This window comes from Rhinatrema bivittatum, chromosome 1 (genome assembly GCF_901001135.1).
Source record: "Rhinatrema bivittatum chromosome 1, aRhiBiv1.1, whole genome shotgun sequence".
Lineage (NCBI taxonomy): Eukaryota > Metazoa > Chordata > Amphibia > Gymnophiona > Rhinatrematidae > Rhinatrema > Rhinatrema bivittatum.
In genome coordinates this window covers 285,931,015-285,956,253 of record NC_042615.1, presented here as the reverse complement: position 1 = coordinate 285,956,253, position 25,239 = coordinate 285,931,015, and the positions used below count along the sequence as shown (strand labels likewise).

General features: G+C 42.8%; 1 protein-coding gene across 2 annotated transcripts in view; it reads right to left on the bottom strand.

Moving 5' to 3' along the window:
* EGF (epidermal growth factor) overlaps positions 1-24,995 on the bottom strand; it is a 208,156-nt gene extending 183,161 nt beyond the window's left edge. For both annotated transcript variants that reach the window (XM_029596110.1, XM_029596125.1), the window contains exon 1: positions 24,400-24,995. In XM_029596110.1, coding sequence (XP_029451970.1) covers positions 24,400-24,529 — 130 coding nt within the window. In that variant the 5' untranslated portion in view covers positions 24,530-24,995. The remainder of the gene's footprint in view (positions 1-24,399) is intronic.
* Positions 24,996-25,239: the final 244 nt, after the last annotated feature.

Sequence of the window (25,239 nt, the reverse complement as noted above, 5' to 3'; positions counted from 1 at the left end):
CTGGATTGGGAGAAGGTGAATGGCAAGGGGGCCAAGCTGTGGGTATTGGTCTCCTAGTAGTTGATAACTCCTGGGACCTTTCCTGGAGCCGGCGATCAATACGGCCGGCCAGGTCAATCAAGGTGTCCAATGAAGAAGGAAACTCACAGGCCGCCAACTCATCCTTGATCCATGGGTTTAAACCATCCAAGAAAATTGAGCGCAAATAGTCCTCGCCCCAGTGAAGTTAGAACACCAAGGTGCGGAACTGTATCACAAAGTCTGTAAGGGAACAAGACCCTTGCGCAGATGCAGCAGAGTGCTGCTGGAGACTGTCTGCCATCCGGGGTCATCAAAGATGGTACGGAACAATGAAAGAAACGCATGAAGATCCTCCAGAACCGGATCAGCTTGCTCCCAAAGCAGGGAGGCCCAGGCCAGGGCCTTACCGTCCAAAAGGGAGAGCATGTAGGTGATCTTGGTGAGGTCCGAGGGAAAGAGAGTGGACTGCAGGCAAAAATGCATGTGGCACTGATTAATGAAGCCATGACACAGCTGAGAGTCCTCGGCGAAGCGTGGAGGAGCTGGAAGCGGTAGGACCAGTCGTGCAGAAGGCATGGAAGGCGAGAGATGCTCAGTGGCCAGGGCAAATGCCTCCTGTTGAATGGAGGACTCAAGGAGCTGGTTGAGACGCTCCACTGTCAAGGCGAGGGACTCAAGGACCTTCTGCTGTTCCAGGAATTTCTGGACAAGGCCTGGTATGGCCTGTCGGGCAGAGGCCTCTGCCGGGTCCATGGACTTGGCAATCTGTTGCATAGATGGATGAGAATGTGGACCCCTCACCCGAGGTGGAGTTGACGCAACCTGAGAGGGAGAACCCCCGCAGGTCCCCACCGTCGGGAGGCAAGGCCGGGCTGGTGCAGGGGCCAGCTGGAGCTTCGCCAATACCAACCCCGATCTCCACGAGTTGAGCCTTTGGGTGCGGGGGCCGGCTGGTCTTAGGTGGGCCCCTGTGAAGATGGTTGTGGGACAGCCGGAAGAGTCGTCACAATACAGTCCAAGATCAGAAACCAGAGGATCGCCGATAGCTAGACCGGGGTCAGAAGCCAGAAGAATCCGTCCGCAAGAGACAAGGAAGGGAGCAGGAGCAGGACTCAGAAGGCAGGAACAAGACTCAGAAGGCAAGAACAGGAACCAGGAAGCAGGGACAGGAACCGGAAGGCAGGAACGCACGAAGCACAGCACCGAAGCACAGCCACGAAGACTTGTTGCCAAGTCGTCTAAGCATCATCGGAAGTGAGGTTGTAAAGGTCCAGGCCCTGATGTCAAGGGGAAGTGCCGGTGGCATCTTCCTGCTGCGGGCCCTTTAAATCTTGTCAGAAGGCACGCGCCTAGAGCTGGAGGCCATCGGGAGCTGCGCCAGCAGGGTCCTGCGCACCAGCAGGGCTGCACCAATGTTAGCAGGAGCGGAGGCCTTCTGGCCTCGAGAAGGAGAGGGTCCCGGCCTGGGCCCAGGACTTGAGTATAACAGTGTGTAAGACAGCAATTTTGGAAGTGTGGGGGGAGGTGGCTTTGAAGTTTCTTTTTGGTGCCATCCTTCACAGCTGTTTCAGTTATTGCTATCTGTTTCTTCTTGCCTGTGTTGCTCTGTGCCAACGTTGGAAGGAAGGGGTGGGGGACCTTTTGAAATGGAACTTCGCCTGTAACTGTTTTCTATAGAAAGCAATGGAAATTATTTTGGAAGCTCAATTCTCTGAAAATATTCACCCAAAGTGTACAGCTCTCTAACACATCTGAAATAATCACATTTTTTTCCTGCATGGCAAATTTAATAAATTTACATCCCTTTTTTTGGAGTTATTGTACTTACAGACAGGCAGATATTGATCTCTTTTACATAATTCTTTCCAAACATTCTGTATATTGGAAATGATAGGCCTGATATCTGCTTGTAAACAGAGGAGTGTCAGGGTGTAGAAAAATGCTCTTCAAACATGATTCTTGTACTACAGGTCAAAATGCATTGCTACAATAGACCCAAGGGTTACGCAGCAAGGGACAGATCCTTAAACTAGGAAATAAACAAGAACATGATATCGAGATGAGTCATGATTTATGAGATGGTTTCAGTATAACTAATTACTCTTGAAAGAGACATAGTACCTTCTATGACTAGCCAATAAACATACATTGTATTTGTCATCCTAGCCAGCCAGGTGCCTTTTGACTGCTTATTTTGGTATGTCTGGTATGTAATATGGATTGTCTCTTGATTTTATATGCTGATTGTGCCAACTTAAGCAACAGATAAGGAGGAGGCATAATTGCTTCTCAGAACATACTTAACAACATAACTTGGACTCATTTTAATTCACTAAGAGCCTGCAATTTGTTGCTTGTGGATTTCTTTGTTTGAATTTTAGTAATGTTTAACACAATATATATTTTTGTGGACATTAGTTCAGTTTTTGTTTGCATGTTGAAAAACCCACTCTGTGCAGACAGTACGGGGTGTGCAACCATGCAAACCTTGCACTGATTTGACCTTCTCCTTCTTGTAGGAAACAATAGCACAGGGATAGAGACCTCTGGTGCTCGGGTGTCACAAATAGGTTTGAATAGGCCTAAAATGAAGCTGGCTCTTGTGTTAAAGATCTGTCTCTTTGCAAACCTCTGAAAGCTAGGCATGTTTGTGGCACTCAGCTCCAGTATCATAGCTCACCATCCAGAATCTAGGCATGTAACACCTGACTGCACATGGGACTGTTCCCCCAGTTATCAATATGCAAGATTTCATATTTGTTTGTACTTCTGAGACTCATGGGTAACACATCCAACTCTAAAAAGAAGCCCCATCTCACCATGGTCTGTTAACAGTCTCTGCTGGTTGTACTATTTGGCCTTGGCTTAGGTACTGTTAAACTGTTGTCCATGGAAAAAGACATCTCCTAGTGTTGAAAGGTAGGGGAGAACTGAGGTTCTTGAAACAGACTACTACAGAAAATGTCATCTTTTGTCCTTCAGATACCTCCAAACAGTGATTCCCCCTCCCCCCCCCCCTCCGAACCTGCACTACCTCTAAAAAAGGTCATTGACTTCATTATAAAATGGTACAATGTGGCTGCTGTGGGGATTGAGATCTGGACGGGATGAGAAAAGAAATGAACCTCATAATTACACTCTGCAAAAAACAACTGAATCAGACTGCCAATGTAGTCACTCTCAGAGAACAACCGTATGCTGAAAACCCCCAAATCAGGTCCTGCAGTACTTAACCTAACATGATATTGTTTGGTATTTAAGCATTCTACTCTGCTTCCATTTTTTTCTCTTTTGTAGTGGTAAAGCGCTTTCTTTTTTCCTAAATGGGCACTTGCTGAAGCTACTGCTTGGGTCATCTTGTAAGAAAGCTGCAAGTATAATTCAGTCAATGACACCCCTCAGAAACCTCTGTAGCAGGCTGGCCCTGTGGCTTGGCTCATAGGGCTGTTTGCTGTGACATAAGGGATCCAAGTTCATATCCCCCTCATGTCAGGCCTTTTGGGGCCTAAGAAAACCACGCAAATGGTGCATGCATGTCTACCTAGGGAAGAAGACTACTGCTACAGTGGCAGTCCCTGCCAGCCAACTAGCGGCACTGCAAGCATGCCATGTAGAAGGCACCCTTACAGCTCTCGGGTCACCAAAGGTTTCTGCAACTACCTGGGCATCATGCTGTCCAGGATTATAAAAATGAAAGGACAAAAAAAAGTCACACAAAAATGAGATTTCTACAATGCTCTCTCGCCCTAGCTTGATGGACTCTACCAGAGTACTGACTTTCCTCACTCCAAACATGTCAAATCTTCAATGATGTGTAATGTGCTATTCATACATCTCACTGTGCATGTAAAACTGGCCCCAAAACTCTAGACCCCCACTAAAACCTCACCTTGAGTTACTAGCTGGCCCTCCTATAGTGGTATAAAGAGTTGACTACTATGAGAGCCCTATAAAAAGTCTCTCTCTCTCTATCTCTCTCTCCCTCACTCTCTCTCTCTCTCTCATGCCTGTCTGGGCACTTCACAACTTGCAAACTACAAATATCACAGGGTGCAATAACTTTGACACACATTACAATAAAATACCTTTGAGAAGTAGTAACTCTAAAATTATCATAGCCATGCCCCTTTTCCTTATCACAGGCATTATTCATGTGAAAATGATCACATTTTGATAATTCTAGCTATAATATAGCTGAGTATATTCAGTAGCACAACTGAATATACCCTGCTAGCTAGCCAAATATGTTTACCTGGCTAACTAGCCGAAGGAAAGAGGATTTTCAAAGTGCAGTCTTCTGAGGTAAAAATCCCACAACAACATGTATATTATATTTACATGCACTGCTGTGGTGCCAATCAGAAACCCTGCAAAAATTACATTTGTAACTCATATGGTATTAGACTTCATGGTATGTGTAGGCTTGGTCCTCAAAAATCCATGAGTAAACTGAGTGAATTACAATTACAATATAGTAAACCTCCCATACCAATAAATCACTAACTGCTAGCACTCAAACAGTTAATAATCCTAACTATGAAAAAGATATATTGCAAATATTACACTAGACTCTAAAACACCAATATACCTGTTATTAGGAAAACAGAATAAACTAAGCTGCTATAGATCCCTACACAGAAACTACATGCTAGCAGAATACCTCGCCTTGGTCACACATGCAATAGGCAGCAGACCCTTGCAAAATACAGAATAAAATGACCATAAAGTATAAATAAAAATGTGCAAACAAAAACTGAACTGAAGACTGTAAGCAGCCAGACTCTGTATCAGTGAAACAATGGAAAAACAAACATTACATTTCTCATAAAACATCAAACAATAAAATCAAGATGTATAAAACAAAAATTATAATAATAAAACCATACAAATAAAAAGAATAAATATTTCAAAACAGTTGACAAATGGAACATCTAATAATAAAAATCTCCAGCCCATTCTTGAACACTCTCGCCTCCCATAGTGTGTGCCTTGGGGCTCCTCCCTGAGCCACGCTGTGGCCCAAGAGCTCACATCCCCCTAGAGCAAGCTACCGCACCTTTGTGTTTGCAACAGGATGCGAAGGCCAAGAGCTCAGTGGGTGTGTTCCTGTGACTGGCAAGTCTTTGGACTATCTGATGTCTTGCTCCTTGTCAAGAATTTTTGCCCAAGTTTTCCTGGATTTTTTGCTCTGATCTTGCCAACATTTTTTAATCTGTGTTTGGATTTTTTATTTTTTCATGACCCACAGGCGGCACCTGCATTTGCTTTCAATCTTCCGCTCCTTTTGGAGCACCTGTTATTGTGCCTGGGTTTACTTTTTACAACCTGCAGGAGTCGCCTGCACCCAGGTTTCTCAAGCTCTTCAGTTTGCTCCTGGAGCCTTCTTGATCCATCAACAGTCTCCACTTTTAGGACTCATTTTGTCCCTTGCCAGTCTTCAGATTTTTTTCCCTGGGGTTATTTTTTCTCCACCTGCAGGAGGCGCCTGCACCCAGGGTTCAACTTTATTGGCTTCAAGACTGCTGGCTTTCTATCAAGAGTCCTTGACCTGCAGGGGATGCCTGCATCCAGTCATCGATTTACAGCTGTCCCAGGATCCTTGACCCATCTGACCTGCAGTAGGCGCCTGCACCCAAGGCCTTTGTCCGCCCCTTCAGCTTTAACTTCATCTCTGCATTACATCTTTTGCGTTACCTCTGCTGCAAATCCACAGTTCATCTGCAATGGTAAACTTGGCGGTGCCCTCCACTGGGTCACCGTTCACATCTGTTGCCGTTACCCAGTTTTTGACCTTGAGCAAGGATGCCGTTGTTGGGATTATCACAAGAATCCACCGCTTATTCATCTTGTGCGGAGAAGCTCCTTCCAAAAATCCACAAGAACCTCCGCCTCTGCCCTCACTCAACCAGGCCTCTCCCTCTCTTCTTTGATTGAAGTGCCCCGGCAGCCTCTGGCTCTCCTCTTCACGTATTCTGCCACCAGAGGTTGGGGTCTGCTGGGCTGCCACATTCTCCTGTTGATGTCTTCCACCTGTACCAGGAGACTCCACTGGCTGCTGGCGGGTTGGGGTCCGCCGGGTCACCCCCAGGCAGCTGCTGTCCTCTGAAAGGCCTTTACAGTGGATTGCACAAGCCCTGTTCTCTCTCTTCTCATAATTTCTCCCCCCTCCTGCCCCCATGCAGTTGGTAATACAGCTCAAATCCAGAGTCAGATATTTCTGCTTTGGGATTAGACAAGTTTTTGAAAATTCCCTGAGAACACTAGAGGAAAAAGGGCTGCAAGATTAGCTTGGCAGGATTTGCACTGAATAGATTCTGGAGGAAAATTTCAACTGAATGCACATCTGATGTTATATTTGGGAAACAAATGATAAAGGATACCAAATTATCTTTAAAACAGTCTTCTTGTCCAATTCTGATTTGCCAGTAATGGATATTTTGGCTGACCCTTAGGCAGTGTGGGAGCTTGGGGTTTCTCATGGTTTGCTGCCAGAAATCATACTTCTCTCTTAATGCCCTCTAGTTTCCTCAGTCTTAATTCCTGATATGTCTTCCTTCTGCATGCTTTATCTAGCAAGCAAGCCCAAAATAAGAACATATAAGAACATAAGATATGCCATACTGGGTCAGACAAAGGGTCCATCAAGCCCAGCATCCTGTATCCAACAGTGGCCAACCAAGTCACAAATACCTGGCAAGTACCCAAACATTAAATGAATAGATCCCAAGCTACTAATCCTTATTGATTAATAGCGGTTTATGGACTTCTGCTCTAGGAACTTATTCAAACCATTTTTAAACCCAGCTACACTAACTGCCATAACCACATCCTCTGGCAATGACTTCTAGAGCTTAATTATGCGATGAGTGAAAAGCTTTAAATTAGCTACTTGCTAACTTCATGGAGTGCCCCTAGTCCTTATATTATCCAAAAGAGTAAATAACTGATTCACATTTACCCGTTCTAGACATCTCATGATCTTAAACACCTCTATCATATCCCTCCTCAGCCGTCTCTTCTCCAAGCTGAACAGCCCTAACCTCTTCAGCCTTTCCTCATAGGGGAGCTGTTCCATCCCCTTTATCATTTTGGTACTTTCTCTAGTGCAACTAAATCTTTTTTGAGATGCAGTGACCAGAACTGCATACATATTCAAGGTGTGGTCTCCCAAGCACAAAATGACTGCAAACATCAACGGTCAACAGCTTTGTTGAGGCTTTGCTTACAGCATTGCTGGCTTCCAATGAAGAAGCAAGGCTTGGAAGTTCCAAACGACTGCTCCCATCAGCTTCTGTTACATTGCAGCTACAGGCTGCGAGATCCATTTAAATATTCATCTGCCTTAGAAAACAAAAATTGGCTTCCTATCACACATTTTCAGCATCAGTAACAATGCTGGTACACAGAAACTAGAAGGAGGAAGTATCAGAACCTGAACCTGGTGACAATTCACACAAAATTACTGTACGTGCTTTGACAAATTCAACACTGTTGTAGAATGACAGCCTTGCATTTTCTGCCTCACTTATATTAACTATTTTAGTATATAAGGTGTCAGTGTGCTAACAGAAAGACAGACAGATAGCTGGACCAACAGATACATTCACTGTAAAGCTTCCTGGGCAGGCTACTATAGAAAGGCTGAAAATAAATACACAGGGACAGGAGTTCCTATATACTGAAATGTCAGGGTTGAGTGCTCCATTCCCTATACTTGCTGAATTTGAATTTTTTTACTAGATTCAGCTGTGAAGCATCAGAGATTCACAGTTGTATTCACATTATTCAAAGTTAAAAAAAATCTCAGATAGTTCAAATAAGAACGAAATGTTCCATCCAGCATGAATGGAGCCTACTTTCTGGGATGTACATGTGCATCCATGTGTGTATGTGGATCAAAAACTCATCCAGATCCCCTTAGACCTCCTGACCTGTACTGAAAATGTGGCGTGGATAAACACAGACGTTATGAGAGGGGACAGTGATCTCACAAGCCTTCTTCCCTTTAGAAAGTAAGTTAAAAAGAAACAGATTCTGACTATTCAAGTATATTCAAATACGTGCAGATTTGAAACTGGGTCAAAGGAAGCTCACTCCTACCTAGCTACAGCTTTTTATTACCAATTTTGGTGCCAGGATGCTATAAATTAGATATACTATGCACAAAAGACAGGAAACTAATTAAATGATTACATTAAGAGGGTAATTTTCAGCCGCATGCCTGCAGTTAAAACTGCTTGGACCTGCAGAAATGGCCTTTCACAAAACTGCCTGCCTGATACGAACGTTTACCCGGCCTGAGTGGAGGACTTCCTGGGCATGGGATCGAGGAGGAGTTTGCATTTACACACACAATTTTGCATTTTCAAAAGTATGCAAGGAAATTGTCCTGGAAAAAAAAAAAAAGAAAACGAAGCTGTGCACAAATTAGCAGGTATAACCATGTGTGGGTAGATTTTGGTGGAATAATTTTCAATGCGAATTTACTGGCATAAATTCACTTTGAAAACTGTTGTAACTCATGGGCGTATTTCATTTCAAATGTAGGTGGCCATTGCAAAAACTACTTGTAAGAGGGCAATTTTCCAAAGGCATTTAAGTGGGTAGAAGGATATTTTGAGAACTGCCCGTCCCTGAATCCAGGTACATTGATGCATCGACTCCTTGCCCACATTGTAGTGAAGGCGTACCCAAGGGCAGGTTTGGTTGGGGGAGAAAAGAAGCTTTGGGATTTTCATGTTATTTTGGTCATAAATAGCATCTTCGGGAGGAGGAGGTGCAAATCTCTGCAATTACTTTTCTTTGGATAGTTTTCTAAACGGAATGTACAGGCAGACTTTTTTTTTTCTTTCTTGGGAAAACTGCTGCAAAATCCATGGATAGAAACACTGGCTGATTTTTTGCCTGCCTGCATGGTTTGAGAAATTGCTTCCTAGAGGAGCAGCTTCTCAGACTGTCCACACTGGACAAAGTCCGTGGTACTCTCTCTACCCCATGGAGTTCCACCAGTTTTCAGAGTGAAAGTGTGCGCATGCTTTTGCTTTCAAACTTGATGCGGATATTTGGACGTTTGCTCATGCCCTTCTCTGTGAAGACTTGAACGTATCTCCTGTGCACGTACATTTCCTCCCCTGACCTAAACACGCCCCCGGAAATACCTCCTACGAAGATGATTAAAAGTTTCCACATGGGATACAACACAAACTTACAGCCCCATTGGAAAAGGTGCAAGTTTCAGACAATTAACCCAGGTAGAACACTTTCCACACAGTGCATTGCCTTAGAAATTGCCCTCCCCAACAAGAGCAGTGGCATAGCCATGGGTGGGCCTGGGTTGGCCATGGACCACCCATTTTGGGCTCAGGCCTACCCAATCAGCATAGCCCACGGCGGCACAACTAGAGATGCTGCCATAGGACTGCGGTCTCCGAGAAGAGGAGACCATGCCACAGGGTCACCTAATAGCTCATCTCACGGCTGCTCAAGAAAAGAAGGCTCTGCCACAGGGCTGCTGCAGAGCTCATCCTGCAGTGTCCCAAGAAGAGGAGACCTTGAAGCAAGGAGGACTGGAAGAGAGAGAGAGAGACTCTGGTAGAGAGAGAGAGAGAGTATGTGTGTGTGTGTGTGTGTGAGAGAGAGAGAGAGAGCATGTGGGTGAGAGAGCCTGTACATGTGTGAGGTGGGAATGGAAGCCTGATTGTGAAAGAGAGCATGTGAGAGTGGGAGCCTGTATGTGTGGGAATGGGAGCCTGTGCGTGAGAGAGCACATGTAAGAGCGAGAGCGAGAACCTGCATGTAAGAGCATGTGAGAGTGAGGTGTGTGTGTGTTGGAGGGGGAGTGGGAGCCTGTGGGTGAGAGAAAGCAAGCTAGAGCATTTGTATGTCTATTTGTGGGAATGAGAGCCTGCATATAAGAGCATGTGAGAGTGAGAGCCTGTGAGTGTGTGTGTGTGGGAGTGGGAGCCTGTGTGTGAGTGAGAGCATGTGAGAATGAAAGCCTGCATGTGAGAGAGAGCATATGAGAGTGGGAGCCTGGGTCTAGCAGTGGGAGCCTGGGTGAGAAAGTATGTGTGGGAGTAGGAGCCTGTGTGTGTGTGTGTGTGCCTGAGACAGAGCATGCAAGAGTGGGAGCCTATATGAGAGAAAGTGTGTGTGTGTGTGTGAGTGTGTGTGTGTGTGTATGTGTGTGTGAGAGAGAGAGAGAGAGAGAGAAAGAGAGCACATGTGAGAGAGAACCAGTGTGTGTGTGTGTGTGTGTATGAGGAAGAGAGGAAGGAAAAAAGAAAGAAGGAGAGAGAAGAAAGAATAAAAGAGACCCTGAAAAGGGAATTAGGAAAAGACAGACAAGGGGGAAAAAAGAGACTGGGACCAACCGATTAGAAAAATAAGATCAAACAACAAAGGTAAAAAAAATTATTTTAACTTTCAGCTATTGGACTATGCCATCTTTGGGAATGTGCATTTCTTGCTGTATATATTTGAATTATGCTTTTTATTCAGTATTCTACTGTTCACAGAGTCTCTTTTCTTAGGCTTACCATTTCAGTTTATTCTGCATACTTATATTTCTAATTTGTAGCCTCTTATTTTGTCTGTGTTGCACATATGTGACAGAGATGCAGTTTTTTGGCTAGTGTGTAGTTTCTCTGTAGGATTTTGTAGCAATCTGGCTTGTTCTGTTTGCCTAATAGGTGGTGTATTAGTGTTCTAGGGCCTGGGGTAATATTTGCATTGCTGCCTTTTCATAGATAAGGTTGTTGCTGTTTTGAGTCCTGAAAGTTACTGCTGTAATGGTATGATATGGCAAGGTTTTAGGTAGCTTTTTATTATATTTTTGTAGGGGTTTCTATTCCCAAAGTGTTTGGCAGTGGAGAGAGTTTGTTTTGCTGTTGCAGAGGTGACACCAGAATTTGAATACATATTTTTGGCATGTTCTAGTTCTGTTCTGCACACATTGCAAATCTTAAGTTTATATGATTATTATGATTATTGCTGTATTATTGTAGTTATAATATCCTCTTCATTTTTGGAAAGAGGATTCATAAAAGAATACATTGATAGTTGTTTTATTACGTGATTTCTGTTAAGTGTTCTTTGTTTACATTTTTATATGATATTCTTGTGTATTTATAAACTGCAATAAATATAAAATAATACAGATTAATAGGGCATTTTTAATATTGGTAAGTGGTTAAAATAAAATATTTAGAAGTGTCACTCATGATTTATGATGGTTGTTGCAGACTACTTAGAAATCCATTGTCAGATGTACTCTAAGGCATTATTTATCAATAATATAACTAGTAGGGCCTAATCCTATATGTTTACTGCCCACCCAAATTAACCTTGGGTCTCCCTAAAAAATTCAGTTCTGGCTTCGTCACTGCCCAAGAGTAATACTGCCAGGAAGATCCAGTTTCAAACCAACAGGACTTCCAAAGTATGGATCAAAGTCACTGCTTACCCTTATAGGAACAATTAAAATGTCATCATCCTGCACTGCAGCACTGTCTGTGACTTACCCCCACAATCAACCCTCCTTACCCCAAATACTGTCATCCAGAACTCCTTATAACTTATTACAAGTAGAGTCACCCTGTTCTCCCTGCAACTTTCCCCCAGAATCAGACTATCTTACCCCATTAACTGTCATCCTGTCCTCCCCGTGACTTTCCCCCAGAATCAGACTTCCTTCCCACATTAACTGTCACTCTACCCTCCTTGTGACTTACCCCCAAAATCAGACTCCCTTACCCCATTAACTGTCACTCTACCCTCCATGTGACTTTCCCCCAGAATCAGACTTCTTTACCCCATTAACTGTTACTCTACCCTCCTTCTGACTTACCCCCAGAATCAGACTTCCTTACCTCATTAACTGTCACCCTGCCCTCCCCGTGACTTTCCCCCAGAATCAGACTTCCTTACCCCAATAACTGCCACCCTGTCCTCCATGTGACTTACCCCCAGAATCAGACTTCTTTACCCCATTAACTGTTACTCTACCCTCCTTCTGGCTTACCCCCAGAATCAGACTTCCTTACCTCATTAACTGTCACCCTGCCCTCCCCGTGACTTTCCTCCAAAATCAGACTTCCTTACCCCAATAACTGCCATCCTGTCCTCCATGTGACTTACCCCCAGAATCAGACTTCTTTACCCCATTAACTGTCACTTTATCCTCCTTGTGACTTACCCCCAGAATCAGACTTCCTTACCCCATTAACTGTCAGCCTGTGTTCCCTGTGACTTAACCCCAGCATCAGACTTCCTTACCCCATTAAACTGTCACTCTACCCTCTTTGTTGACTTACCACCAGAATCAGACTTCCTTACCTCATTAACTGTCACCCTGCCCTCCCCGTGACTTTCCTCCAAAATCAGACTTCCTTACCCCAATAACTGCCACCCTGTCCTCCATGTGACTTACCCCCAGAATCAGACTTCCTTACCCCATTAAACTGTCACTCTACCCTCTTTGTTGACTTACCCCCAGAATCAGACTTCCTTACCCTATTAACTGTCACCCTGTCCTCCCCATGACTTAACCCCAGAATCAGTCTTCTTTACCCTATTAACTGTCACTTTATCCTCCTTGTGACTTACCCCCAGAATCAGACTTCCTTACCCCATTAACTGTCACCCTGCCCTCCCTGTGACTTTTCCCCAGAATCAGACTTCTTTATCCCGTTAACTGTCAGCCTGCGTTCCCTGTGACTTAACCCTAGAATCAGACTTCCTTACCTCATTAACTGTCATCTTCTCCTCCCTGTAAATTACCCCCACAGTCAGACCTTTACCCCATTAACTGTCGCCCATTTCCATATTCCAAGTTTCATATTCTGCAAGCCTAGACTCTCTTTGACTTACCAACACAACACCCTGTCTCTTGTACTGCCATCTTAGATTTCATGTGACTTAACCTCTACAATAAAATTTCTGTACCTTGGAATGTACAGCAGATGAGGGCTACCAAAATGGTAGTGTCTCCTTATAAGGAGACACTAACAACCAAAATGTACAACTTTTAGGAGAGAAAGGAGAGTGGGGAGAGGATAGAGAAAGTTGTTAATGTTACTGTTTCATTAGTTACTAATTTAATTGTATTAGATTGAGGTTGCTTTAACCCATTTCCTTTTCAGAGACATGAGGACACGCTCCCCAATTAAGTGTAGGGGGTGTAGGAATCTACTATGGACCAGACTCTTGCCCCCATGAGCTCACCATGTGTTGGAGCTTTGCAGTGAGGACCGAGCTGCATCTGGGTGATATGTTTTGGACCTGATTTGGGGGGGGGTTTCAGCCTGAGGAAAATAGAAATTGCTTTGAAACCCCTGTCATTTCTCCTGTGAAGGAAAGGTGTTCTGCAGGAGCCAGCATCCAGCACTCATAGTGTTGGCAAGTTGGGAAAAGGGCTGTACTATTTAGCCTTCCCAGAGAATAGCACTACATAGCCAACAGAGGAGGACACCAAAGGAATACTGGGAGACCATTTAAGGTAGAAAAGGCATAATTTGGCTGGCTCTCTTTGTGTATACGGGGCGGGGATGGCCAAAAGTTGGAGCCAGGAGCCAGGAAGAGAGGAGTGCATCTGGCAGTCCTGCAATCAGTTCTTCTCCTGAACAGCTAATTATCAAGAGGGAGAGACAAAAGTCTGCACATGAGGAAATAGAGAGACAGCTGTTCTTGCTTCTTAGCCAAGCTACAAGCAAAATCCCCAACAAGGAACAGAGGAACCAGGAGCTGAGACACTGGGAGACTGGGAGACTTCCTTTCCACAGATATCCAGGTCCAGGACCATATGGCTGGATCATCCTCCTAAGAGATTGAGTTAAGTAATCTAAACTTTGTACAGAGTGTACCTTAGTAGAGGAAGGAGAAGGTTTATTTCCTTGCCTTTTGTCCTCAATTTCAGTATCTCATCTTAACTGTTTTAGCCTTTCAGACAAAGTCAAGCATAAACCCTTGCTACAGCCACATGAGGTAGCACTGGGAAAGAGAAGCTGATGGACCGTGGTCTTTCTGTAAGAGCTTTCTGTTTAGTAGTAAGTGAACCATTTCAGTAAGCTCCCCAGGAGAGACAGAGAGACCATTCACACACTGCAGAGCTCATCTGTTTGGTTTGTTATCTAGCTCAGCAGTAAAAGGTAAAAGTACAATGATAAAGGTAATATCGTAGCCTAAACCAATACAAGGTGAATTGGACATTGATTTATTACACTTACCTATTAATATTATTGCAAACTATGTTACCGATCCTTAACGGCACCTATGTAACTTAAAATACTTTAGCATTATTTTTATGTGCCTTAATGTAAACCATTGTGACGGTCCCCACCATACGATGGTATAGAAAAATGTTAAAATAAATAAATAAATAAATAGCCAGCTCCACCATCAAGAGGGACTTCTTCATATTCCTAACTGTTTTATTTCACACAATTTTGTGTTTGGCTCAGAGTGCACCTTCTACAAACTGGTTGGATTTCTTCTCACCCCCCCCTCCTTTTTTTTTTAAGTATTCAGAGGTAAAGCTGTATACTTCACTGCCTTTCTCCCAACCTTTCTCTATTAGCATTCTTTTTTTTTTTTTACTATTCATATGAGTATGTTGGTTTCCTAGGTTAACAGTGTTATTTTTGCATTTTTGCATTGCTTGATAAAATAAGAAAACTGCTTTATATTATACTTCCCTACTGTACTTTTCCTGTTTAATGTTCTGGTTGGATTTACTGTCTACTTACACAATACTAGTAATAAAGTTGTTTACTGTTTTATTCTGGTGTGATGATTTTATCTGGTCTGTGGTGCCACAAGTCAGAAGTTTTGGTATCAGGGTAACCAGGACCCTGTCTCATCCCCCATTCAGGCTACAAACCCCATTCAGGCTACAGACCTACCAGAGATGCTTACAAAAGATCTCTCCAAGTACCTCCCGCCAAAACAACCAGACATGTCACCTTAAGAGATCGAGCCCTTTCTACAGCTGGTCCACCGTTATGGAACTCCATCCCACCTGATCTCAGACAGGAGCCCTGCCTCCCCACCTTTAGAAAAAGACTTAAGACTTGGCTGTTCAAGCAAGCCTTCCCTGACTCAAACTAATGCCTTCACCTTCTATATATTTAAAACAAGCAGCTCATCTCCGTCTCCTTGTACATAGTTTTTAGCCATTACTAATCTCTTTCCTTTATGTCCATCTTCTCCCAGTTCATCATTCCTTGTTATTTGTAACTGCTTTTTCCTGCACGATAGTTCTAGTTGATGTATTTATTCACGCCTGTTCATATGTAAACCAGCATGATGTGATTTTATCATGAATGCCGGTATATAAAAACCTTAAATAAATAAATAAATAAATAAATAAATAAATAAATAAATCTGAAGATAAATCATATTAGTAAATATAATTTCTCATGTGGTATTCCCCACCCCAAACATAGGGGTAATTCATAATCCAGACCAAGAGGGAGGGTGTCACAGTAGAGCTAATTGGTCATTTTTCTCAATGGAGAAAGGTGAATAGTGGACTGCCCCATGGATCTTTAGTGAAACCACTTTCTTTAAACATATTTATAAATGACTTATAAATGGGAAGAATGAGTGAGGTGATCAATTTGTTGATAATACAAAATTATTCAAAGTGGTTTTATTTATTTATTTGTTTTAACTTTTTTTTATATACTGTTTATACATGTTATGGTCTAAGCAGTTTACAAACTAAAATCACATACATAAATTTAAAGTAAAATACATAGAACAAACTATAGTGAATACAATCAAATCCAAAAACATAACAAAATGGATAAAAACATGTTTAAAATTAAAGTAAACATGATGTAAAACATAGGAATGTAAAAGGAAAAGGAAAGAGGAGTGATATTATTGATCTGTGTAAGTTAAATTAAATGCGGTACAACAGAGATATGTTTTCAGTTTTTTCTTAAATTCTTTTGGATTGGATATGATTCTGAGGGAGGTTGGGAGAGAATTCCAAAGTAAAGGACCTGCCACTGAGAAAGCACATTTCCTAGTCATTTCTAGTCTCGCAATTTTAACTGTTGGAACCTCGAGGAGATTTTTATCTAGTGATCATAAGTGGAGCCAGGGTTGGTAAAGATGAAGAGTTGGACATAACCAAATGGCTGAAGGGTTGTGGATTAAATTAAATATTAGCATCAGAATTTTGTAGTGAATTCATTGTTTGATAAGTAACCAGTGAAGATTTAACAAAATAAGTGATATGTGATCTTTTAGTCTGGAGCCAGTTAAGAGTCGGACAGCAGAATTTTGAATAAGTTGGAGAGGACAGAGTGCTGATTCTGGAAGACCATTATATAAAGAATTACAGTAATCCATTCCTGAGAGAATACGTGCTTGAAGAACAGATCTGAAGTCATCTTGAAAAAGTAGTCGCTTGAGTCTTTTTAAGAGGTTAAGTTTACAGAATGAAGCTATCATTAACTTTGATATATTTTCTGACATGATTAAATCACAAGAAGATTGTGAGAAATTACAAGAGGACTTAGAGATCTAGGTGTCATAGTGGATAACACATTGAAATCATCAGTTCAGTGTGCTGCGGCAGTCAAAAAAGCAAACAGAATGTTGGGAATTATTAGAAAGGGAATGGTGAATAAAACGGAAAATGTCATAATGCCTCTCTATCGCTCCATGGTGAGACCACAACTTGAATACTGTGTTCAATTCTGGTTGCCGCATCTCAAAAAAGATATAATTGCGATGGAGAAGGTGCAGAGAAGGGCTACCAAAATGATAAGGGGAATGGAACAGCTCCCCTATGAGGAAAGACTAAAGAGGTTAGGACTTTTCAGCTTGGAGAAGAGATGGCTGAGGGGGGATATGATAGAGGTGTTTAAAATCATGAGAGGTCTAGAACAGGTAGATGTGAATCGGTTATTTACTCTTTCGGATAATTGAAAGACTAGGGGGCACTCCATGAAGTTAGCATGTGGCACATTTAAAACTAATTGGAGAAAGTTCTTTTTTACTCAACGCACAATTAAACTCTGGAATTTGTTGTCAGAGGATGTGATTAGTGCAGTTAGTATAGCTGTGTTTAAAAAAGGATTGGATAAGTTCTTGGAGGAGAAGTCCATTACCTGCTATTAATTAAGTTGACTTAGAAAATAGCCACTTCTATTACTAGCAACGGTAACATGGAATAGACTTAGTTTTTGGGTACTTGCCAGGTTCTTATGACCTGATTGGCCACTGTTGGAAACAGGATGCTGGGCTTGATGGACCCTTGGTCTGACCCAGTATGGCATGTTCTTATGTTCTTATGACCTTGTGAGACTGGGAGACTGGTCATCCAAATGGCAGATGACATTTAATGTGGACAAGTATAAAGTGATGCATGTATGGAAGAGCAACCCAAATTATAGCTACACAATGCAAGGTTCCAGATTGGGAGTCACCACCCAGGAAAAGCATGATTTAAGCAGAGAAAGTCTGATACTTCACTTTCAATGCATATCTAGCATAACTCTCTGCTTCAACGCTAGGAGGAAATGAAGAAAAGTGGATCTATATACAGATAAGGACTGGGTAAACAAATAAGCATGGGTGTAGCTTGCTTATTGCGGCGGTTACTACTCCTAACTAATTAAGCTAGATATTTCACTTAGATGCAGTTCCAATACTGCTCTCTACATTAATAGTGGGGGTGGAAGAGAAATAGAACCAAAACATTACTAAGAGCCAAGAGTAACAGATAAGTATGAGAAAAAAAAAAGTGCGAAGCTTGCTGGGCAGACTGGATGGGCCGTTTGGTCTTCTTCTGCCATCATTTCTATATTTCTATATATTATGTTGAAATTCTCACCTCACTGTATGGTGGTGGCCTAAAAAGCAAATAGAATGCTAGGAATTATTAGGAAAAGAATGGAGAATAAAATAGAGAATGCTATAATGTCTCTGTATCTCTCCATGGTACAACCACACCTTGTGTATTATGTACAATTCTGGTCATTGCATCTCAAAAAAGATATAGCAGAACTAGAAAGGTACAGTGAAGGGCAACCAAAGTAATAAAAGGGATGAAACGATTCCCCTATGAGGAAAAGCTAAAGAGATTAGGCCTCTTCAGCTTGGAGAAGAGATGGCTTAGGGGAGATCTGATAGAGATATATAAAATAATGAGTGGAGTGGAACTGGTAAACACTATTAAATTGTTTACTCTTTTAAAAAAAGTACATAGACTAGGGGACACAATGCAATTACTTAGTAATACATTTTAGACAAATAGGAGAAAATAGGTTTTTACTCAACATATAATTAACCTCTGGAATTCATTGCCAGAAGATGTGGTACTAGCTGTTAGTGTAGATGAGTTGCTGGAAGAAAAGTCCATAAACCATTATTAAGATGGGATTACAAAAATCCACTTCCTATCCCTGGGATAAGCAGCATGGAATCTCTCTACCCCTTGGGATCCTGCCAGATACTTGTGACCTGGATTTGTCACTGTTGGAAACAGGATCCTTGGCTTGATGGACCTTTGGTCTGACCCAGTATGGCAAATCTTATGTTCTTAAGGTATTCAAATACTTCAAATGTATAAATAATCACCTAAGGCAAGCAACTTTTTTTTTTTTTTTTAGTAGAAAAGGAGTTCCAGAACAAGGAATCATGATATAAATCTGGAGGAAATAGATTCAGGAGTAATATAAAATAGTATTTCTTCACAGAAAGAGTGGAGAATACACACAACATTCTCCCAGGGGAGATGGTGGAGATAAAAATGGTAACAGAATTCAAAAAAGCCTGGGACAAGCACAGTGGGGATCCTAAGAGCCTGATTCACTACGGTCTCAATTTTTGAAAGCCATCTAGCTGCCTAACTAAGGCGGCTTTGAAAATTGCCCCCTTTTGAATGGGGTCTCAAATTCTGGGCACCTCAGGTAGTAGAAGAAAGGCATCCAGTGCTGATTTTCTGCACTAAACCCTGAAATTGTCCGACCGAACTTAAGTGCTGCAGTAGCAGAAATAAAATTTAGGTGGCTATGTGGCCTGGACCTGGCTCTCTCTCTCTCTCTCTCTCTCTCTCTCCCTTCAACCTTGGCAACCAAAACTCAATAGATTACCCCCCATCCCCCAAACTGTAATCCTCCCTCTCACCTGAAGCCCTGATGCTGACAGAGAAGGTCATGTTTCCCCTCCCCGCCCCTATGAAGATGTCAATCGAAAGGTTGCTGACAGGAAGGAATGTCCCAGTCACGACAAATTCAAATTTTAAGTCAATTTAGCTGAACTTTCAGGCACAATGTAGCTGGCTGGGGGGTTCGCAAAACAGACGCCTAAGACTTATTCTCCTAGTCTGTGTCTAGGGGGAAAACTTGGGGTCCTAAACAATGGGGAAGTGAGGGTAAAACTGGAGATCAGGTAGGGTCTTCAGTATTACAAATAAGAAGGGAGACTCATATCTTTATTTGATGTCATATTCTCTGTTTCTATTTTGCACCTAGCAGCACTCAGTAAGATCGATACTTATTGTGTACTTTCTTTCTGTGCAGTAAAACATTTCTCATTGTGTTATTCTTTTCATTGTTTCTTTGTTTTTGTTTTTTTTATCATACTCAGAGTTTGCTATTAGATAAAGGTTTTATTCTCACTGATCATGAAGAAGGAGAAGGTTGTGGACATGAAGATCGTGCCGTTTCCGTGTATACGTTTTGAACATTCAAGCACCTTATGTGAATCGTGTCCTCGATCGTCTTAACGATCGATTTCGGCTGGGAGGGGAGGGAATCGTATTGTTGCCGTTTGGGTGTGTAAAGTATCGTGAAAATCGTTAAAATCGTGAGCCGGCACACTAAAACCCCCTAAAGCCCACCCCGACCCTTTAAATTAAATCCCCCAACCTCCTGAACCCCCCCAAATGCCTTAAATTACCTGGGGGTCCAGCAGCACACTAAAACCCCCTAAAACCCACCCCGACCCTTTAAATTTAATCCCCCACCCCCAAATGCCTTAAATTACCTGGGAGTCCGTAGCCTTAAATTACCTCCGTAGTGGCGGTCCGTAGCTAAATCGGGGAAAGGGGGAGAGCAGGAAAAGCGGCACACTAAATCGTGTGGTCTTCAGCCGGCGCCATTTTGCAAAATGGCCGCCGCAAAATGGCGGCGGCCATAGACCAAAACGATTCGACGCAGGAGGTCGTTCCGGACCCCCGCTGGACTTTTGGCAAGTCTTGTGGGGGTCAGAAGGCCCCCCCCAAGCTGGCCAAAAGTTCCTGGGGGTCCAGCGGGCGTCCGGGAGCGATTTCCTGCCGCAAATCGTTTTCCGTACGGAAAATGGTGCCGGCAGGAGATCGACTGCAGGAGGTCGTTCAGCGGGGGTCGGAACCCCCTGTGTGAAATAAAACAGTTAGGAATATTCAGCGAGGGTTCTGACCCCCGCTGAACGACCTCCTGCAGTCGATCTCCTGCCGGCGCCATTTTCCGTACGGAAAACAATTTGCGGCAGGAAATCGCTCCCGGACGCCCGCTGGACCCCCAGGAACTTTTGGCCAGCTTGGGGGGGCCTCCTGACCCCCACAAGACTTGCCAAAAGCCAGCGGGGGTCCGGAACGACCTCCTGCGTCGAATTGTTTTGGTCTATGGCCGCCGCCATTTTGCGGCCATTTTGCAAAATGGCACCGGCTGAAGACCACACGATTTAGTGTGCCGCTTTTCCTGCTCTCCCCCTTTCCCCGATTTAGCTACGGACCGCCGCTACGGAGGTAATTTAAGGCTACGGACCCCCAGGTAATTTAAGGCATTTGGGGTGGGGGATTTAATTTAAAGGGTCGGGGTGGGTTTTAGCGTGCCGTGTTTTAGTGTGCCGCTGGACCCCCAGGGATTTTAAGGCATTTGGGGGGGGTTCGGGAGGGTGGGGGATTTAATTTAAAGGGTCGGGGGTGGGTTTTAGGGTGTTTTAGTGTGCCGGTTTTCCTGCCCTCCCCCTTCCCCCGATTTACGATTTTTTGACGATAAATCGGGGGAATTGGTATTGTATCGTGGCCCTAATGATTTTTGACGATTTAAAATATATCGGACGATATTTTAAATCGTCAAAAAACGATTCACATCCCTACATCCTGAACACGCTCCCCAAACCACCTTCTTCTATGCAGCTAAATGTACTCATGAATGTATGGGGTTGAAACGTTGCATAGGCACATACGGCCAACTTACGCGCTTTACTCCTTATTTTACTTGTGTAAGTCATGACTAAGCTTTTTCTAACTTTATCCCACAACAGCACGAGCTGGCTTCCAATGCATCATTGCTACTGTAACTGATGTCTAGCCTTATTTCCATTCCAAATGTATGTACTCTGTAGCAATTACAGATGCCTGAAGAGATGTGCAGCAATAGTAAAATTGGGGAAACGCAGGGAAATTCGCAGAAGTACATTTTTTTGTTTCAAATCATTCCATTATGGAATTTAACGGGAAACATTTTGATGAAGCAAGCAAAACAATAACCCTGGCTTTTTTTTTTTGTTTGATTTGTATTGTATACAGGAATTCCGGTATATAAAAATTAAAAATAAAAAAATAATAAATTTTTGGTTTTGCACTGTTTCACTACATCCTCACAACTATGGTAACCCGGCAGCCTATTCCTTATGAAAGCATGGAGCTGAGCCAGTCCTAGTTATATCGGACTTCATCTACCAATTTGTTGTCCTAAGGGACTGATTCATCAAGGCAGAGGTTCCCAAATCAGCCAGTCCGGTTTTCAGGGTATTTAACAACGAATACGTGAGCTGCATTGAAGACCCAGTATCCGTAAATCGTTTTCATGCATGTAGATTGTGGATATCCTGAAAACCCGAATGACTTAGGGAAAAGGAAAACAGGCTTGGGAACTCCTGCACAAAGGTCTTTCTCCCATTCTGTATCTTTGTCAAAGACTTTGAAGGGTCAGGCCCCTGGCGTTCTTAAAAGAAATTAAGATCTACAAGTCCGCAGCTGAAACAGGGTAAAACGAAGACTGCTTCTGCTGTCCTCTATGATATGAATCTATCTGATCACTTTTCCCAAAATGCAAAATCCGGAATTCTTAACAAAAAACAAAACCCCAGCAAAATGCAGAAATTATTATTTATCCATTATTCTTTTGTCACTCGGAAACGCCCCCATTAAGATTTATGGCAAATATAAGTTATGAAGAATTGTACTTTTCACAGGCACCCTTAGCAAAATAGAGCCAGCGCCCTAAAATGTGCATTTAACATGCACGATCTTCTTCTGTATCTGTTTCCTAACTGCTGTTCCTCTGGCAGGACCTCAGGAGCCACCTGTTACAAAATAACTAGAGGGTCTGTCAGAAAAACAGGACTGGCAAAGTAAGGCTAAGGCTCCTTTTACTTTCCTGCTAGCAAAGCTCAGTTCAGAAGGCAGTCGGATGGCCTCAGTAGTGCTCCTTCCCCTTACCGTGTGTGTGTGTGTGTGTGTGTGTGTGTGTGTGTGTGTGTGTTCTCCCCACCCTCCATACATTTTGTCTTTTTTTGTGTGTCCTATTCCCACCCAATCTTCAGCACATGTCAGGGAGTTCAACGAGATCCTGACAGGCATATTATTATTATTATTATTATTATTATTATTATTATTTGATCCACATATATGTGTGAACGCATATTCCAGAAAGCAGCCTCCTTTAGTTCTGCCTGGATCTTCTTGTTTGACAGTGCAGTGTCTATCGGCAGCACTACTTGACCACAAGGAAAGAGAAAAGAGTGAGGCAGGCTCAGAGTTTCAGGTAAACTGTAGGAGGGCCTGCTTCCAAATCTCTCCTCAAAGAGCTGAAAGCACCAGATTTATATGAACAGTAGTCATTATTATTATTATTCTAACAGTTAAAACTCATGAAAATGTTTCCAGATTTCAGAATTTCTGACACGAAATTTCTAGCTAAACATTCCAGTTCACATTTGGGGTTTTAGAGTAACTGTGTAAGAAGACTGGAAGAATTGTCTTACAAGAAAAATGAAATGACTTGGGTTAGGTAATGCAGATTTGTAGACCTGCTCTGGAAAGCCCGCTGCTACCAAATTCACAAATGTTATTAAGGCCCTCCCCATGTAATAAGTAAGCCAGATGTAATAAAAGGGTTTTCTCATTTTGTGTCTGTGGGAAAAATGCTTAATCCATCTGGCCCAAAAGGGAAGAAAGCGTTTAGTATGTGAGCCTTAGTTATATAACGATCCATGGAGATTCATGAGTGCTCACACTGAACAAATCTCGGGATAATGTATGTGTGCACTCACTTTGGCGTTTGCAGAATGAGCAGAGAACAAAAAACGGGGGACATTGTTCACACAGCACTGCACCGTCAATGCGAATTTGGAAAATGCAAAGCAGAACGGCTGCAGCTAATTGTTAAAAAGTGAAGACTCTGGAATATTGATGATTTGTTTATTGCTGCAGTTAACAGATAGGGCTCAGCCTCACCAAGAACATTTATTTATTTCAGAAATTTGTATTCTACTCATATCTAAAGTTCAAGGCGGATAACAAAAAATCCATCTTTATTCTTCAAAGGTACAGAGCTCAGATCGAATTCCACACAATAACAAAATGATAACCTGGCACTTTGCGGGAGCATTATGTCTTTCCAGAATGCAAGTTTCATAACTTTTGTAATGAGCATACTGCTGTATGCCGATCCCTTCTCTATAACCACAGTCAGTCTCAATGCTATTGACTTCTTCTCCTAAGGGATGCATCTTAGTTGTCTTTAAACCAAAAGGTTTTGTTTTTTTTTCCTGAAGGGATCTTTTATTTAGAGTGACCACTGCAGAAATCAAGGACGTGAAGGACAGCGATCAAACATGCAAACAGAATCAAACAAAAGAAACATGGACCCTTTATCTTTAATAACACCGAGGTGGGGAGGGAGATTTTAGCAAAGTTTTGCCTCACTTTATCAAAGAAACATCCAGGTGCAAACCAGCAACTATTTTTGCAGGGGAGCAAAACTTTTCATCTTTCCCAGTTTCCCCAAAGGGGCCAGAAATGCGAATTACGAATTTCTTATTTGAATGCCATACTACTTATTTGAAATAATATAATAGATAATATAATATAATATAATATAATATAATATATATATATATATATATATATATATATATATATATACACACACACACACACACACACACACACACACACATATATATATACACACACACACACACACACTTATCTATTATTTCTACTCTAGGACAAGTTAAGAACAATTGACTCATTTTTTGAAATCCAAATTCTAACACCTGGGCAAAGTGCACCTTTACAGAATGAGCGGTAAGAAGGGACACAGCCAGGCAGCCTCTCTGAACACCGATCTGCAGTGCTTTACTTACCAGCGCACGTTGTGTTGTCCTTCCTGAAGCGGTAGCCCTCTGGACAGTTCCTGTGCTGCAATGCTGAGAGGCTGCTCACCAAACCAGCGTTAGAAAACAGCGGCCAAAGCGCTGCCACGAAGAAGAACATAATCGCCCTTTTTTTTTTTTTTTTTTTGGGGGGGTGGGGGGGGGACTACTAACGCGGGTGCACAGCCACTCACACCCAGGGGTGGCAGAGCAAAGGTAATGCTGCCGGCACCTCTGCAACAGCCTTCCTACCACCACGAGGCATCCTGCTACAGTGTCTGCTTATGCTCTTAATTGCCCCCTTCTGTTCTCTTGTACTTGTTCTGTGGCTGTCACTGACTGCAGCCTTTACAATCGCTGTACACACAGAGGCTTTCTCCAATGGTTCTCCACCACCCCCCTGCCTTTGGCAGCAAAGTATGAAATGTCTGACACTTTTGTGAGAAATTTAACACATCTCAAAAATGAAGCAGGTCAGGATTAGTCCAGATCTCACTGTGGCTCCCTGAGCTGGGAGGTAAAGGTCAGAAGAGGACCCCTGGCAGGCTGTCTGTCCACTGCATCCCTGTAGTGTAGTTTTTTGCCTCCGCTTGGCCTTTTCTCTTTAGAGAGAATTCCTGGGGCTCCCCTCCTAATACTCTGCTCGCCCCCACCTCTTCTCTTTTTACTGCCAGCTGACTGAAGGCTGTGTTTGCAAATACTTATCTGGGGAATTCGGAGCTACTGGAAAGCAGGAAAGTCAGCCAGCGAGCAGATACAGCTACCACCCATTATAAATACAGCATGTGAAAAGGTTTGGCGTCTATGGGCTACCTGTGAAATGCAAGTGAT